At 36.6% G+C, this 13,842-nt stretch overlaps 1 protein-coding gene across 3 annotated transcripts in view; it reads left to right on the forward strand.

Moving 5' to 3' along the window:
* The first annotated feature begins 90 nt into the window (after window positions 1-90).
* Window positions 91-13,842, forward strand: part of LOC108783195 (SLIT-ROBO Rho GTPase-activating protein 1) — a 78,399-nt gene continuing 64,647 nt past the window's right edge. Inside the window, exon 1 of one of the 3 annotated variants that reach the window (XM_018551698.1) lies at window positions 91-169. In XM_018551698.1, coding sequence (XP_018407200.1) covers window positions 91-169 — 79 coding nt within the window. Of the gene's footprint in view, window positions 170-11,752; window positions 11,898-12,957; window positions 13,441-13,842 lie in introns of those variants that run through there. The other 2 variants (XM_018551700.1, XM_018551699.1) reach the window with 2 other exon arrangements.

A 13,842-nucleotide genomic window follows, 5' to 3' on the forward strand; every position in this document is an offset into this window, starting at 1 on the left:
GCCCCCCCCCCCCCCCCCACCCCCCCCGTGAGAAAGAGAGAGCCCGAGGAAATCGAGGAGGCCGCACATTGCCGTCGCCGGCGCGGGATCATGGACGAGGAGGAGATCGACGGCGTCAAGTCACCCATCAAGCGGCTTGGCTCCACGCGGAAGCTACTCGTCTTCAACAGTGAGCTCTCTCTTAACGCCTTTTCTTCTCTCTTTTTTTTTCTTTCTTTGCCGACTTCGTTATGCCCGTGCACTTGAGTTAGCGTATGCGCGAGACGTGAATTCCAATAGCTTTGTCGCTCGTCACGTCGGATACGCTCTCCTAAAATAAACATTTTCCAATAATCGATCATTACCGTATTAAAAAGATATAACGCTCTCTCTCGCGAGAATAATCACGGAGCGCTTGCAGCCTTTCTCAAATATTGACGAATTTTCGAGTCGCGGTAATTAAATTCTATACAGAGGTATAAAAGAATCGTTCTTTTGGATATCGTATTGGAACATCGCACTTTGGAAGTATCACGTTATTATGAAGAAAGGGATACGAGTTTAGGGTGACCATATAAGCTATATTTGTGAAGTAGGACATTCGTAGTGAAAAAGTAATACAAAAGTAGTACATCACCGACCAAAAAAAAAAAAAAAAAGAAGGATAAAATGGATAAACATACAATGCATGAGATGGACAGGCATTTGATATACACGACATTGCATCAATTATATATTTCATGTTTTACTGTTTAACACGTTTTTTTTCATCTCTTTTTAGCGCGCGCGTGCTTCTTTATAAATAAAAATCTTAAATCCTAAACATATTATTTATCACAAGAACATTTTAATCACGAGTTTTAACGCAGGTTTTTTCGTTAAAATATTACATCATTAACGACTTACTGTAAATCATAATATTGTAAATATAATTATAATAAGTCTACTGTAAAGAGTCAAAAGAGTACACATTGAAAACCCGCCCGGACGCCCATAAAAAGAGTACACGTTCGAGAAAAAGATGGTCACCCTATACGAGTTGCTTGTTCGGAATATAAAATAGAGAACATGTTTGTGATTTTTAGTTCTTCTCTCCCCACAAAATTGTCTGAGAATATTTAATCCTATGTTAGACGCGAGGCTATAACTTTGATTTTACATCTCTCTCTTTCTCTCTCACAAGTCGATCAGAAGATTGTTGCGACAATCAATCTAATCTGAACTATTAATTTTGAAATTATACTTGTGACACTTTGTGACTAAAGTATTTATTCTGGTATTACATAAATTAAAATTTGTTATTCCGTTACGTGGACTTTTTGATTAATTATACCTTATGCTTAATGTAAACCAGGGTCAAGTTAATGTGCAACAAAATCAGAGTAAGATACGGTAACCTATTGTATAGTTTTCTTTAAATATTCGATTTTAGGGATCGATTGTACGTATTTCAAAACAAGATGAAAATTATGAAAATGAGCAAATTTACTCTAGAATATATATTTATAATTTTATTGATCCTCTCATCTAGTGAATTTATTCATTTTTGTAATTTTAACCAGTTTTAAGATACACTATTAACTCCTTAAACGCGATTGTTATCGGCTATGTTTTTAGGTTACAAAATATGCAGGTATAGTATATGAAAGAAGATATTCCAAGGCTGTTGAAGCAAATATAAACGTGTCATTACATAGGAACGTCAAGCGTTAAGCATCGAGCATTGTAAGCTTACTATTCGCTAAAAACAGGTCACGTGATTGTCAAAATCGACTAATAAGCCAGCTCACAAAATTTGATGCTGTCATGTAAAAGTACATTAACAGAAATTAAGGTAGTTGTTTATTAAATTGAGTTAACATAGAAATTTCTATTTTTTTTATATAATGAAGTGTAGTGCCGAGAGAGAGACAGAGAGAGAGAGAGAGAGAGAGAGAGAGAGAGAGAGAGAGAGAGAGAGAGAGAGAGAGAGCGCGTACGTGCATGAAGATGTGTTATGCCCGTGTCACACTACAGATTGCGTACGCAGATCGGATTGAGATTGCGGATCGCGCATCGGTATTCAGCCAATCAAAACAAAGCAGCTTTATCCTGATTGGCTGAATTTCGATACGCGATTCGCAATCTCAATTTGATCCTCGTCCACAGTCTGTAGTGTGACACGGGCTTTAGGTCTACAACTTAATTCTCGGCCCTTATATTCAATCCACTGCAGCATTTATTCAAATTTCAATCTTTTTCCCGCCAGTTGTTTTCGAAGCGTCATCCTTAAGCGTTAAAATAAGGCGCAATAGGTGTCGGTGTTGCGAATCTAACCTCAAAAAATGATAGTGAAAACTATGTCGTTTTAGAAGCATGCATCATTTGAGGCATTACCTTCTTTTCGCGCTCCAGTTGAAGAAATGATTTGCTTGGCTCTAAGTGAAAACTCTGTGTCGTACAATAAATATAAAAAGCGATTCTAAAATGGCAATTTCAATTTTTTTAAATAATATAATAGAATTCATCGAATCAAAACAATCATCTTTTTCCAAAGCAAAATCCGACAGTTGCCTGAAAGATAGCGAAGAAGATGTGTGGAAAGTGAGGGGATTATCTTGATTAGGTTAATATTTGTTCTTTTATAATTTTACATCGAAACTTGGTAAAAGGAGCCGAGAATTAAGTTGTAGATCTAACATTCTTAATAAATTAGATTTTCCAACTAAAAAAACGAAAATATTGTTACGAATACTGGGATATTCTTTGAAAATGAAATAAACTGCGTATTAGGATCTCCTCTAATTTTAATAGATGAGATCAAAAAGACAAGATAGTGTCTCGCGCCAAATGAACGCGCAGCGTGAGAAATTATTACTTACTCTATAAATAGAGATCTTAAAAACAAAACGCTAGCGTATCTCATTCTTATCGTAAATAATACGCGGATTCATGTTGCAACGTTTTGTTTTTTCCCTTGCACATTCTCGCGTAATAACTTCTGTTGTTTAGATAACACTCTTAAGGACAAAGTTCCGTGAATGATAACGAATTTTCAATTAGTTGTTTTAGGTATGAATAAAATGAATTACGAGCGAGGCTATTTCGACGCGGCAGTTTACGTCGTATGTTGTAATCCTCCTTATGAAGATTAACGAGTGCGATATATTTCGACGTGTGAACAGGTGCGATTTGTTTGCCGAAGAGGCATAATATACACAAAAACGGCAGGTTACTAATTTCCTTGTGCGGAACGCATAACGCGAGAGAGAAATGATGAAACCTTTCTGTTTCCAAGTATCGTGAACGGAAGGCACGACGTCGGTTTATGTGAAACACATACATACATATGTCATTAAGTATATCAATACTGTTCGAAAAGTTCAGACGGATCTTGAACAGAATTATCTCGTTTCTTGAGTTATGCATTTCGTCGAGAGCGAGTTAAGTACGAGAGAAAAGAGTTAAAAATGAATACTTAAAAATTTTTATAATTAGGGATGCACTGGATTATAAAATTATCGGATATTTGAAAAAAATGTGACACTGAATATCCGATATTCAGTCGGATATCCGGGAGGGCAATTATCCGGTCGGATACCAGATATTTTCCGGATATCTATCTAATACAAAGCCTCAAAATTAAAAAAAAAAGAAAGCAAAAGGGAAAAGCTTATCTTTGTGAATTTGGCACTCGATTTTTTATAAATTTTTTATTTAAAAAATGATAGTATTTCGTTTGTAACTGTTTGTAGTAATAATAATATTGTTCGTATTGCTTGTGTAATATATATTTAAAAATACAAAATTTTGAAAAAACGGCTGTCACTCGACTTTTAAGGTAAAAAAATTGTTGACACATGTTTTTACCTTATAAAGTCAGGCGGCAATTATTTCTTAAAAAATTTTATGTTTTTTAATACATATATAAAACTGCAAACACACAAAATTATTGTTACTACAAACAACTACGAGCGAAATACTATCATTTTTAATAAAAAATTGAATTTATAAAAAGCTGGGTGCTTAATTCACGAAGGTCGTCGGATTTTACGTGAACGAGTAACACTAATTGTAAGAAATTAAAATTAACAATAAACCTCCCAGGTCAAGAATAAATTGAGCAATAATGGTTGTTAAATATATCTATAAATTTATTATAATGATAACATTAATATACGGTACGTTTCGACAACTCGTCACTAACGTGTGACCATCTGCACAGTTAGGACATATAGTGTGGTCGTAGTAATTTTGGATGTCTTAAGAGGAAATTGGTTTCATCTGTTAAGGGGTTTTTTACGGCTGATGAGGACTCTGTGAAGTCGAAACGTACCGTATATTAATGTTATCATTATAATAAATTTATAGATATATTTAACAACCATTATTGCTCAATTTATTCTTGACCTGGGAGGTTTATTGTTAATTTTAATTTGTTAATTTATTTTAGCTGTTTATAATTCAATTTCAACTAATTGTAAGTTCATAGAAATAAGGTTGAAAAAAAGCTTAAAAAAGATTTATGATATATTTAACTGTAGTTATTTATACATATGTTTTTAGCGAAGATTTTAAATGGTAAACAGAGCAATAATTGTGTCTAATAGTAGGTGATGTTGTATCTTGCGAGAGATATGACGCTGTACATATACAAAACAGAACGATAATATAAGAAATGAATTAAAATTATCACTTATATTATCGAGATTTTAAATTTCAAATTTAAAAAGTTTATATTATCGAAAAAGTTTGATCATTGCTCTAACGTTCTCTTACATAAAAAAAAATAGTAACAATAGAATATTTATACCAATGTACGTTTAAATACATACGTTTTTTTTTTTTATGTGTAACACTAGAAGTATGAGGTGCCAACTTTACATTTTTGTGATACAAAAATTATTCATAATCTTTTTATTCCAAGTAAAAGCGAAAGAAGATAATACGTTTTAATAAAACTTTTACAGCGCTATCCAGAATTTTATAGAGTTTTAAAAAATAATTTTATAAAGTTTTAAAAAAGTTTTGTTTATGAGAATTTAAAAAATTCGATTTTTCAAGATGAAAATAACCATAACTCTTTCTCACTTTTGATTTTTGCGCTTTAAATGATAAAGACAATTTTAGTTTAAAACTTTTAACAAAATGCTGCACATCCGAAAACAATTTTTTGCTTTCATGGATACTTACAAAATTTTGGAAAATAAAGAATGGCCATAATTTTCTCAATTTTAATTTTTACGTTTTGAATGTTAAAAATAATTACATATTAGAACTTTTCTCGACTCAAATTCAATTGTACTCAAAATTCTTAATAAAGTGCTGGAAATTTATGGATACTTAGAAATTTTCAGTACCTATGAATAAACAATTTTTTTTAGATTTCCAGCATTTCGATAAGGATTTTTAGTAGGCGTTATAAGAGTTTTAACATTTATTCTTATCATTCGAAGCACTAAAACTGAAAAAGTTACAGTCATCTTCATTTTCCGAGCCAAAATTTACCATAAGTATCTATGCACTAAAACATTTTTTTTGTTTTTCCAGCTTTTGTTAAGAATTTTGAATAGCTCTACAATAGCTCTAGCAATTATCTTTATCATTCGAGGCGCAAACCCTCTTCTTACAAAAAACTGATAGAGTTATGATTATTTTTCATTCTGCATTAAAATTTTTGGAGTTTTTATTAATACAAACAAACAATTTTTTTATTATTTCTCTTTAGAGTTTTGGATAACGCTATAAGAATTATGTTAAAAAGTATTTAAACTTTTTTCGGTCTTACTTGAAAAAAAAAGTTAGGATTTTTTCTCCGTTTTGCGAAAACGTGAACTTGGCATTCCATACTTTCAAGTTTTTTTTGCCTATTTTTCTTCATACTTTTAATAACATGAAATAACGGGTAAAGAGTCCATGCGTATAATTCGAACTGCAAAGATATTGCGCGTTTATTAAGTATCGTGAACATGTTATTGTCGTTGGTGGAACATGGTGAGAGGTGATCAAGTGCAGAAAGTTGCAGTACTATTGCATGGAATGTCAGTCCATACGAAGGCTACGATGTACAACAGACACACCTAGTCGAATCGTTCTCAGATCAAATATTGATTCAAACTTGACTCGGGAGATCAGACATTCGCATATAATGGTATTTGCATTACATCTGTGATTGCAAAATTTGCTCTTCTGAATAAATTAATTACAAAGGGATTAATGTAAATTTTTCAATTAGAGTGTATTGAGAATTAAGCAAGTTTATTTGTTGAAGCACGTAAATATCTTTCAAAATTTACATTTAAAAAACTACAATAGACCGCAGAAATTTTGCGCTTAATTATTGCAGCTAAATATTTAATTTTGAAAGTTGAAAACTCGTTAAAATTTTGATGCTGATTATTGTGCATTATGGTAAAATTCTTGTTGTTAGATAATATATTAACATATCTCGTTTTACAAATGTTTCCCCAAAAACAGATTTCTATTGGAGTTAAGTCGTGTTTGTGAAGCCGACGTATCATTTCGTGGAAACTCATTAAATATTGAGAGTTTTGAATGTATTTTTAATAGTTCTTTAGTTCTAGATGGAGTAAACTAATAGTTCTGTTCTTTAAAGCGAAAAAACAAACGCTTTCCGAAGAGAGTCTGATGATATAAATTATTGGTTAATTTTTTAAATAATTTTTATCATTCGAGAAAGACGCTTTCCAGGGAGAGTCGCTGGCCGATTTCTTTCTCTTCAGAAGGCGTTCTTGGTCCTATTGCTCGTATCTGAACGTGGTGACATTCTCTCGTTGAGAGAATGTTCTCTTGGCAGAGCTACTCCCGCCGGTGGGTTGCCGCTTTCTTCCGAAATACATATATCTACTGATATATGGGAGGACCTACAATTTTTAACGCCGGATTCGAACGGCGCCGTAGATCTCTTTGATGACCAGGTGAAGCTATTTTCGATTCCTTACATGTGAAAAATCGCGTGTAAGCGCAAGTGGAACTGAACTCAGATCTATAAATCGTGAATCAATTACACTAAGCGCCACTCGGCGCCCAGTCGGAAGGCGTTAGGACACACATTAAGATCCATATGATAAGATATACTATAAGCCTCACAGAACTTCGAAAATCGGCCAGTGTTTCACACATATTCCCTGAAAAGTTAATTTTTAGGGAAAAATATGACAAAAAATTAAAACCGTGTATCTTTTAAAATCCTGCAAGAATTTGTGGTCACAGTTTGCGTAGGACAAAGTGAGATGCTGCTGTGAACCTGGCGTTTCAGGCGTTTGTTTTTTCGCTTTTTTCCGCTTTAAAGGGCAGAACCACGAGTATATTAGTTTACCCATCTGTAGAACTATTGAATTATTGAAAATACATTCAAAACTCTCAATATTTAATAAGTTTCCACAAAATGATACGCCAGTTTCACACACATACAAAATAGCTAAATTTTTTATCATATCCCAACTCGATTTGCGATGATGGAGGTCCAAGTTAATAGGAATAATTATTATACTCACATATATATTTTGTTGTATTATATGGTAGATATTGTGAACATTTTTTTGTTATTAAAAAAATTTACAAAAAAAATATGGCTTTGCTTCTCGCTATATGTTTAAATTTCTACAGATATATCTTGTTGAAAATTCAAAAATATATAGAGGAAGATTATAGGTAGATATAAAACTAATAAATTGATTTTAAATAATTTACCTATAGTAAACTAATGATGAAATTATGTAATTATAGATAATTATGGTATTTTGAAGAGCGCAAGAGCTTTTTGATATCCCTAGGAAGAGTAGACTAATACCCGTTTCCACCAATGCAGATTAACTTTAATCTCACTCAGTTCAATTTGCTCTTCATCTTTTTCTAATTTTTATAATTAGAAAAAGATGAACAGTAAGTTAAACCGAGATTAAAGTTAATCTGCATTGGTGGAAACAGGCATTAGAGATGATGTGTAGTCACGTGAACGCGGGTAGTCAGTGAGGGATAGTGAAAAACTCTCCAGTGAGAAAAGAGTTAAGCATGCTGTTTCCGTTTCTGATCGTATGTGTCGTGGGCGTGCACGAAAACTAAAATCAGTCCGGAAATCTGTGCTGAAAATAGCCGGTTGGCGCCTTACGGTCTTTCACGTGGGTAGGCCGCGACGTAGGTAACAAAGGTTGCATAGAGAAGTTTACAGCCGTGAGAACGACGAACGCCTATTGAATTTCGAACGTTTGCGTCTCTAATAGAGATTTAATCGTGCTCCCAAAATACGTTTCTCGCAATCGACACCGCGGACATCGCCGTAATTTTAGATTATTGTTTCGCCTTTATCTCGCAATCGCGTTCAAGGTTGGAGTAATCTCGCGTCGAAAGGCACATTGACGCGTAATATATCGAACAGAATGAAAGGATATAGATCACTTAAGGCAGCCTCACCATATGCTTCTATACAAGCAATCGATGGGTCTCAGCAGCTGCAGATTTCTTCAAATTAAAGAAGCTCCCGCAAATGACGCTTATTCGGCTCAAAACTTGACATTTTCACATGAAAAAAGATATATGATACTGATACAAAATCGCTAATATTTCAAGGTTATGTTGTTGCCAGATGTCCAACCTTACGATATGACGTTTTACAGCAGACAATTTTAACCATAACATACTGTTGGCGCCATCTTTTGTCAAACGGCGGAAACTTATTTATACATAAACCGTCTATAAATCCTACTTACACTATGACTAATCTTTAGGATCTCCTTAAATGTTTAAAAAACGGAGACGAGAATAGAGCATTTTAATATCTTAAAATTAAACACTTCTTTTTTTTTTTTTCCGTGTACATACAGCTTATAAATGGTGAAATTCACTTTCTGGTTCACGCAAATGGAAAAAGTAGTAATCATAATTGTGAGAATAGTTCTTAATGCTCGCGAGAAAATTTTTATACGCAGTCTTTATTCATTTGGATCTCGTTACGGTGAATGCATCACGTTACAGAGAATCGCGTGCTATGCGCATAAAAACCGGCAGCCACAGCGGTGGCGTCGATGCAACGCGGACACGCGCACTCTGCTCTTTCACACACCAGAGAGTCACAGTCACGGTCACGCTTCGAGGGTTGGACACTCGATACAGGGTAGGGCACGGTACAGGAGCGCAACGTCGGCGAGTCTGAATGAGGGAGAAAAAGGAGAGAGAGAGAGAGAGAGAGAGAGAGAGAGAGAGAGAGAGAGAGAGAGAGAGAAAAAAGAGAGAGAGAGAGAGAGAGAGAGAGAGAGAGAGAGAGAGAGACGAAGAAGTTGTGGAGTAGTATCCATTGATCCCTGCACCGATCTGCCTCTCTATCGCCGTTTTTCCATCTAAGTAGTTGACAGATATTTGCGTGTTCGATTATTATTGCATACTATTTGCAGTTTTGTATCTGTCATTACAAACAACAATTCACTTTATTCATTTTTTATTTGATAAATATTTCAATCGTATCTTCTTGATCTAATTTTTATATAACTCGGAGAAAAAAATATATTTTAGGAGATCAAATAAATCGCTAAACTGTTGTATTATCATAATTATCATATCATCAACGTTGTAATTCTTGCTTGATTACGCGTGTGTTTGTTTAATTACAGTCTTAAATAGCCAGCTTTATCTTTCAAATTATTATTACATTTTTTTCTGTATAATCAGTATAATATAGATTTACTTTTTAAAGTTATTTGTTCTCATTACAATCCTATCATATTATTGTATCCTGATTAAATTACTTCCTTTCATTCGATCGTTACTTGTTCCTAGGGCGTACTTTCCGGAGCACATAGTAAACTTTTACTGCATTCTGTTCTCTCTCTCTCTCTATCTCACACAAACACACATACACACACAATAAATAATGATATCTACCTATCTCTATTTACACACGTCACTGGTATTATTTCTTTTCCTCTGCTGTCTTGCTGTAGATGATGGATAATTGGGGGGATATTCCTGTATCGTACACCTGGACATCGACACACTGAGTTTCTCCGAGTTTCGGTTCGACATTTTTTCCGCCTAAAAACCAGCAGTCTCTCGCGCCTTCAGGTAGAACGTAGAAAGTGCCGGTCAGCCAGATGCTGAAAAGTGCGAATTGCAAACGATTTCTCCGCGACCGGCATCTCACTAGGACGCTGATAGTAGTAGGTATAGCTCGAAGGAGTAATTAACACCAAAAAGGTCAGCCGAGGAATTATTGAGAGAGAGAAAGAGTATAAAAACTTACGCGTGTTTAGACTTGATAAAGTTGACTTGTAGGTCGCATATTATACGAAAGTTGCGATCTTAACGAGTGAGGATTAAGCGGAAAATTATAAATTATTCCAAGTTTTACGGGAGCAAACTTCGACAATGTTTGGCGAAAATATTTTCCGGCAACAACTTTGTCGCCGCCACTGGTACGCGTAATGCAATTAAAATACGTAACAAATATGACGTATATCTTATCTTTATCATACGACTCGGCAAATGTTTGTTATGCCGTGAGTAGCTCGAGTATCGAGAGCGAGGGATCGTACTATTTAGTTTCTGCGTGTCATTTTGCGTTGCGACCGCGGCCAGACTGAACATTGAAAGAAGTAACGGAAAGTCATTGATCTTCTTATCGCTCATAAAGCTCAGTATAGTAGATATTGCTAATTGCAAGATGATGTATTCTAACACATATTCTCGAATAAAGTCAAGTCGTCGCCACAGATTACTACGACAAAGTTAAAAGTGAAATGTGATAAGTGTAAACAATCGAGCACTGTTGTCAAACAAGATGCGTTCAGGATGTTCCTCTCATATAAGCATCTGTGCAGCGCATACGTTCGCGATGTGGCGTCGTGATTCCGAGGAAGAAGTGGTGAGGGAGAATTCTCCGCCACATCCTTCGGCTCGCGAAGGGTAAGCAAGAGAATCACAGCGGAGGAACCGGTGTACTATGCAGGTGATGTATACGTGGTTCCCGGGAGGGGAGGGAGGAGGGAGGTCGGGAAGAGGTAAGAGGTAAGAGGGGGAGAAAACGGGCGAGCGAGTAGCGTTGCGCGGGAGGAGAGTCCGCAACTAGCGGAGCGGAGTGGAATGACGAACCAGCGGACGAAGAAGAGAGAACAATCGAGCGAGCGAGCGAGCGAGCTAACGGGGACCAGAAAGGAGAGCGGAAGAAGGGGAAGAGAGTCGTACTCGTGCGTGCGAGAGACCGAGAGGGAAAATCCGGTTGCCTGGCGACGAGCCATCTAGTTCGATCCCAGCCATCCACCCGACCAGCCACCCTCCTCTGGTCTCTCCTCGTCATCGTCGTGGTCGTCGTCGTCGTCGTGGTCGTCGTCGTCGTCGTCGTCGCCGCCGCAGGAGCGACGATACTGCCGTGTCGAGGGAAACTGTGCTCCGTTCGTTTCGCTCCACTCTGTTATTTCGTTTTGTCCTGTCGCCGGCTCCGGTTTTCTTCTCGAGAGCTAAGAGGAGTTCGCCATCAGGAGAGAGAGAAATATATATACACATACATATAGAGAAAGAGAGAGGGGGAGAGAAAGAGAGAGAAGGGATTCTTCTCTCTCTGTCTCTCTTAAGAGATTTTCTCGTCGTTGATTGTGTAGGATGCGCTCGGTACGCGAGATCACGGATACGATACCATTGCTAGCGCCTCCATTTCCTATATTCACAACGAGCTCTCTGGGAGAGTCAAAAAAAACTCTGTCCTGATCGCAACTCTCTCTCTTTCTCTCTCCGCGTTTGTGAGGCGTTACGAGCACGGGACAATTCGATATCCTGGACGTGGTGATCGTCGGTTGTGAATTTCCGACACAGCGATATTTCCGTAGGACATTTCGCGTCGAGAATTATCCGACTGATCTCTTCTGTGGTGTGAGTATGTGTGTGCTTCGTCGGTGTCCGTCTATCACTTCAACGTGACAGCGTGGGAAATTGTGAGTATTACACCCTCGCTCCTCCTTCCTCTCTCTCTCTCCCCCCCCCTCTCTCTTTTTCTCTCTCTTTCCTTTCCTTCCGGCGAGAGGGAAAGAAAGAGGGACCGCAGTGGCAAGTGCGTTTCCCAAGGACGTCGTCCCAGCGCATCTCTGAAGACTAATACGCGTACAGGTGGTGTCCTTTGCCCGTCGTAATAAAGAAGAGAGGAACTGCGCCCGGCGTCGTTTGTGCAACAAAATTATAACAGCAATGTTCTTGCATGGAGAAGAAGAATAGACAGGAACTGCGGTGCGTTCCTCGTTCAGGAATGATTTTTTTCCGAGAAGTGAAGGCAAAACGAAATTAGTGTTTCATATACACAAATAATATTTATCTACTCAAAATGAAAACGTATAAAATGAGTGTGTTTTGTAAAATTAAGACAAATATAAACGTCTAGCAGCAACATTTATAACGCCGAAAGCATTATGTATCGAATTATGTAACTTATTGATATGCTATTTCGTCACTAATCAGTCCAATCCTCATAAGCTAAGGATTACAGCTGTCATATAAAAGGAAAGAGAATAAGATATATTCATTAAAGAACAAAATAAGATTGACAATTACCAAAATATCTAAATCAATTAAAGAAATACGAGTTAACGGGAGATTGATTTATAAAAGAGGACGAAAGATGAGACGGAATCATCGCTTGTGAGATTAATCCACAGAGAGAAATTAAGGATAGGAAGGACGAGAGAAAGATAAGAAAGCAACATATCGATTACAGGAAGAATTCACGAAGGTATTATTCTCTCCCGGAGATCGACAATAAAAAGTGGAGACGAGGAAGATGAACCAGGATCGTCGAGGTTCGCGGAATTGTGCAGGCAGGATCGTCCTGAGAATGACAGCAACGGCGGTGGCCTTCGATGGAACGCCGTCGTACGGTTCAACGACTTAGAGCTGTGTTTATACAGTTCTATAAGTTACGCGCGAGATTTACGCTTAATTGCGACTGTCTCTTTTCGGAACGTAGCCGTAATACGTCGCCGGATATCGGACGTCGATGGCGACGTAAAAGCTTATCTTGACTGAACAACGAAGAGAGGACACCTTTTTCCTTCTTCAGCATGCAAATGCGGAAGAAATCGAAGTAAGAGAGAGAGTAGTTCCTACTGCGAAAAGTACCATTCATGGCGAATACGTTCTTTTGAATGATATGGCAACTTCTGCAGCAGAATCCACAACAGAGCGACGACTATCCATCGAAATCTGCATTATTTGAGATTAAAATGCGATCTTTTTGATTGGCCGCGCACTTGTGCGACACGATTCACGATAAAAATCTCACAGATGTGTAATCTAGATTAAGTACGCTCCGTGACAAGAAGAGACTGTCTCGTCTTTGGAAGAGAGTCGACGCATTTTGGTAAACGGATTTCTTTTTTACGGATAGAAGTCTGTGAAATATTTACGGCATCATGTTTCAATGCATCATCCAGCAGAGAAACGGTTGGATTCATCCCTACACTCCCGATACCAAGGATGTTTTTCCAGGTACCATGAAACGAAAATCTCTTAATATAAATAAGTATGACAGATTGTATTCGACTCTTAGCAGCCGAGAGATTCCAATAGAAATTAAAAAATACGATTTAAGGTATGAAGAAATGATACCTATACAATTAACTATCAGTGTTCAATCAAAATGTTGTATAATTTTTATAGCACTTTCTATAGTAAAATATTTAATATTTATATATATTAACATAATAAGAGAGAGATAATTGATATACAGTCCTAAATGCATTATGTGCCATATATTGCGTATTTATATTTTATATCTTATATCTACATTATTCAAGTGTATTACAACTTTTTAAAATGCTTATAATATCTGTATAATTAATTTGTGATACTACTATCTCAGTTTAGGATTACATTTTAAAACCGAAAATT

Source organism: Cyphomyrmex costatus, unplaced genomic scaffold (genome assembly GCF_001594065.2).
Source record: "Cyphomyrmex costatus isolate MS0001 unplaced genomic scaffold, Ccosl1.0 scaffold143, whole genome shotgun sequence".
Lineage (NCBI taxonomy): Eukaryota > Metazoa > Arthropoda > Insecta > Hymenoptera > Formicidae > Cyphomyrmex > Cyphomyrmex costatus.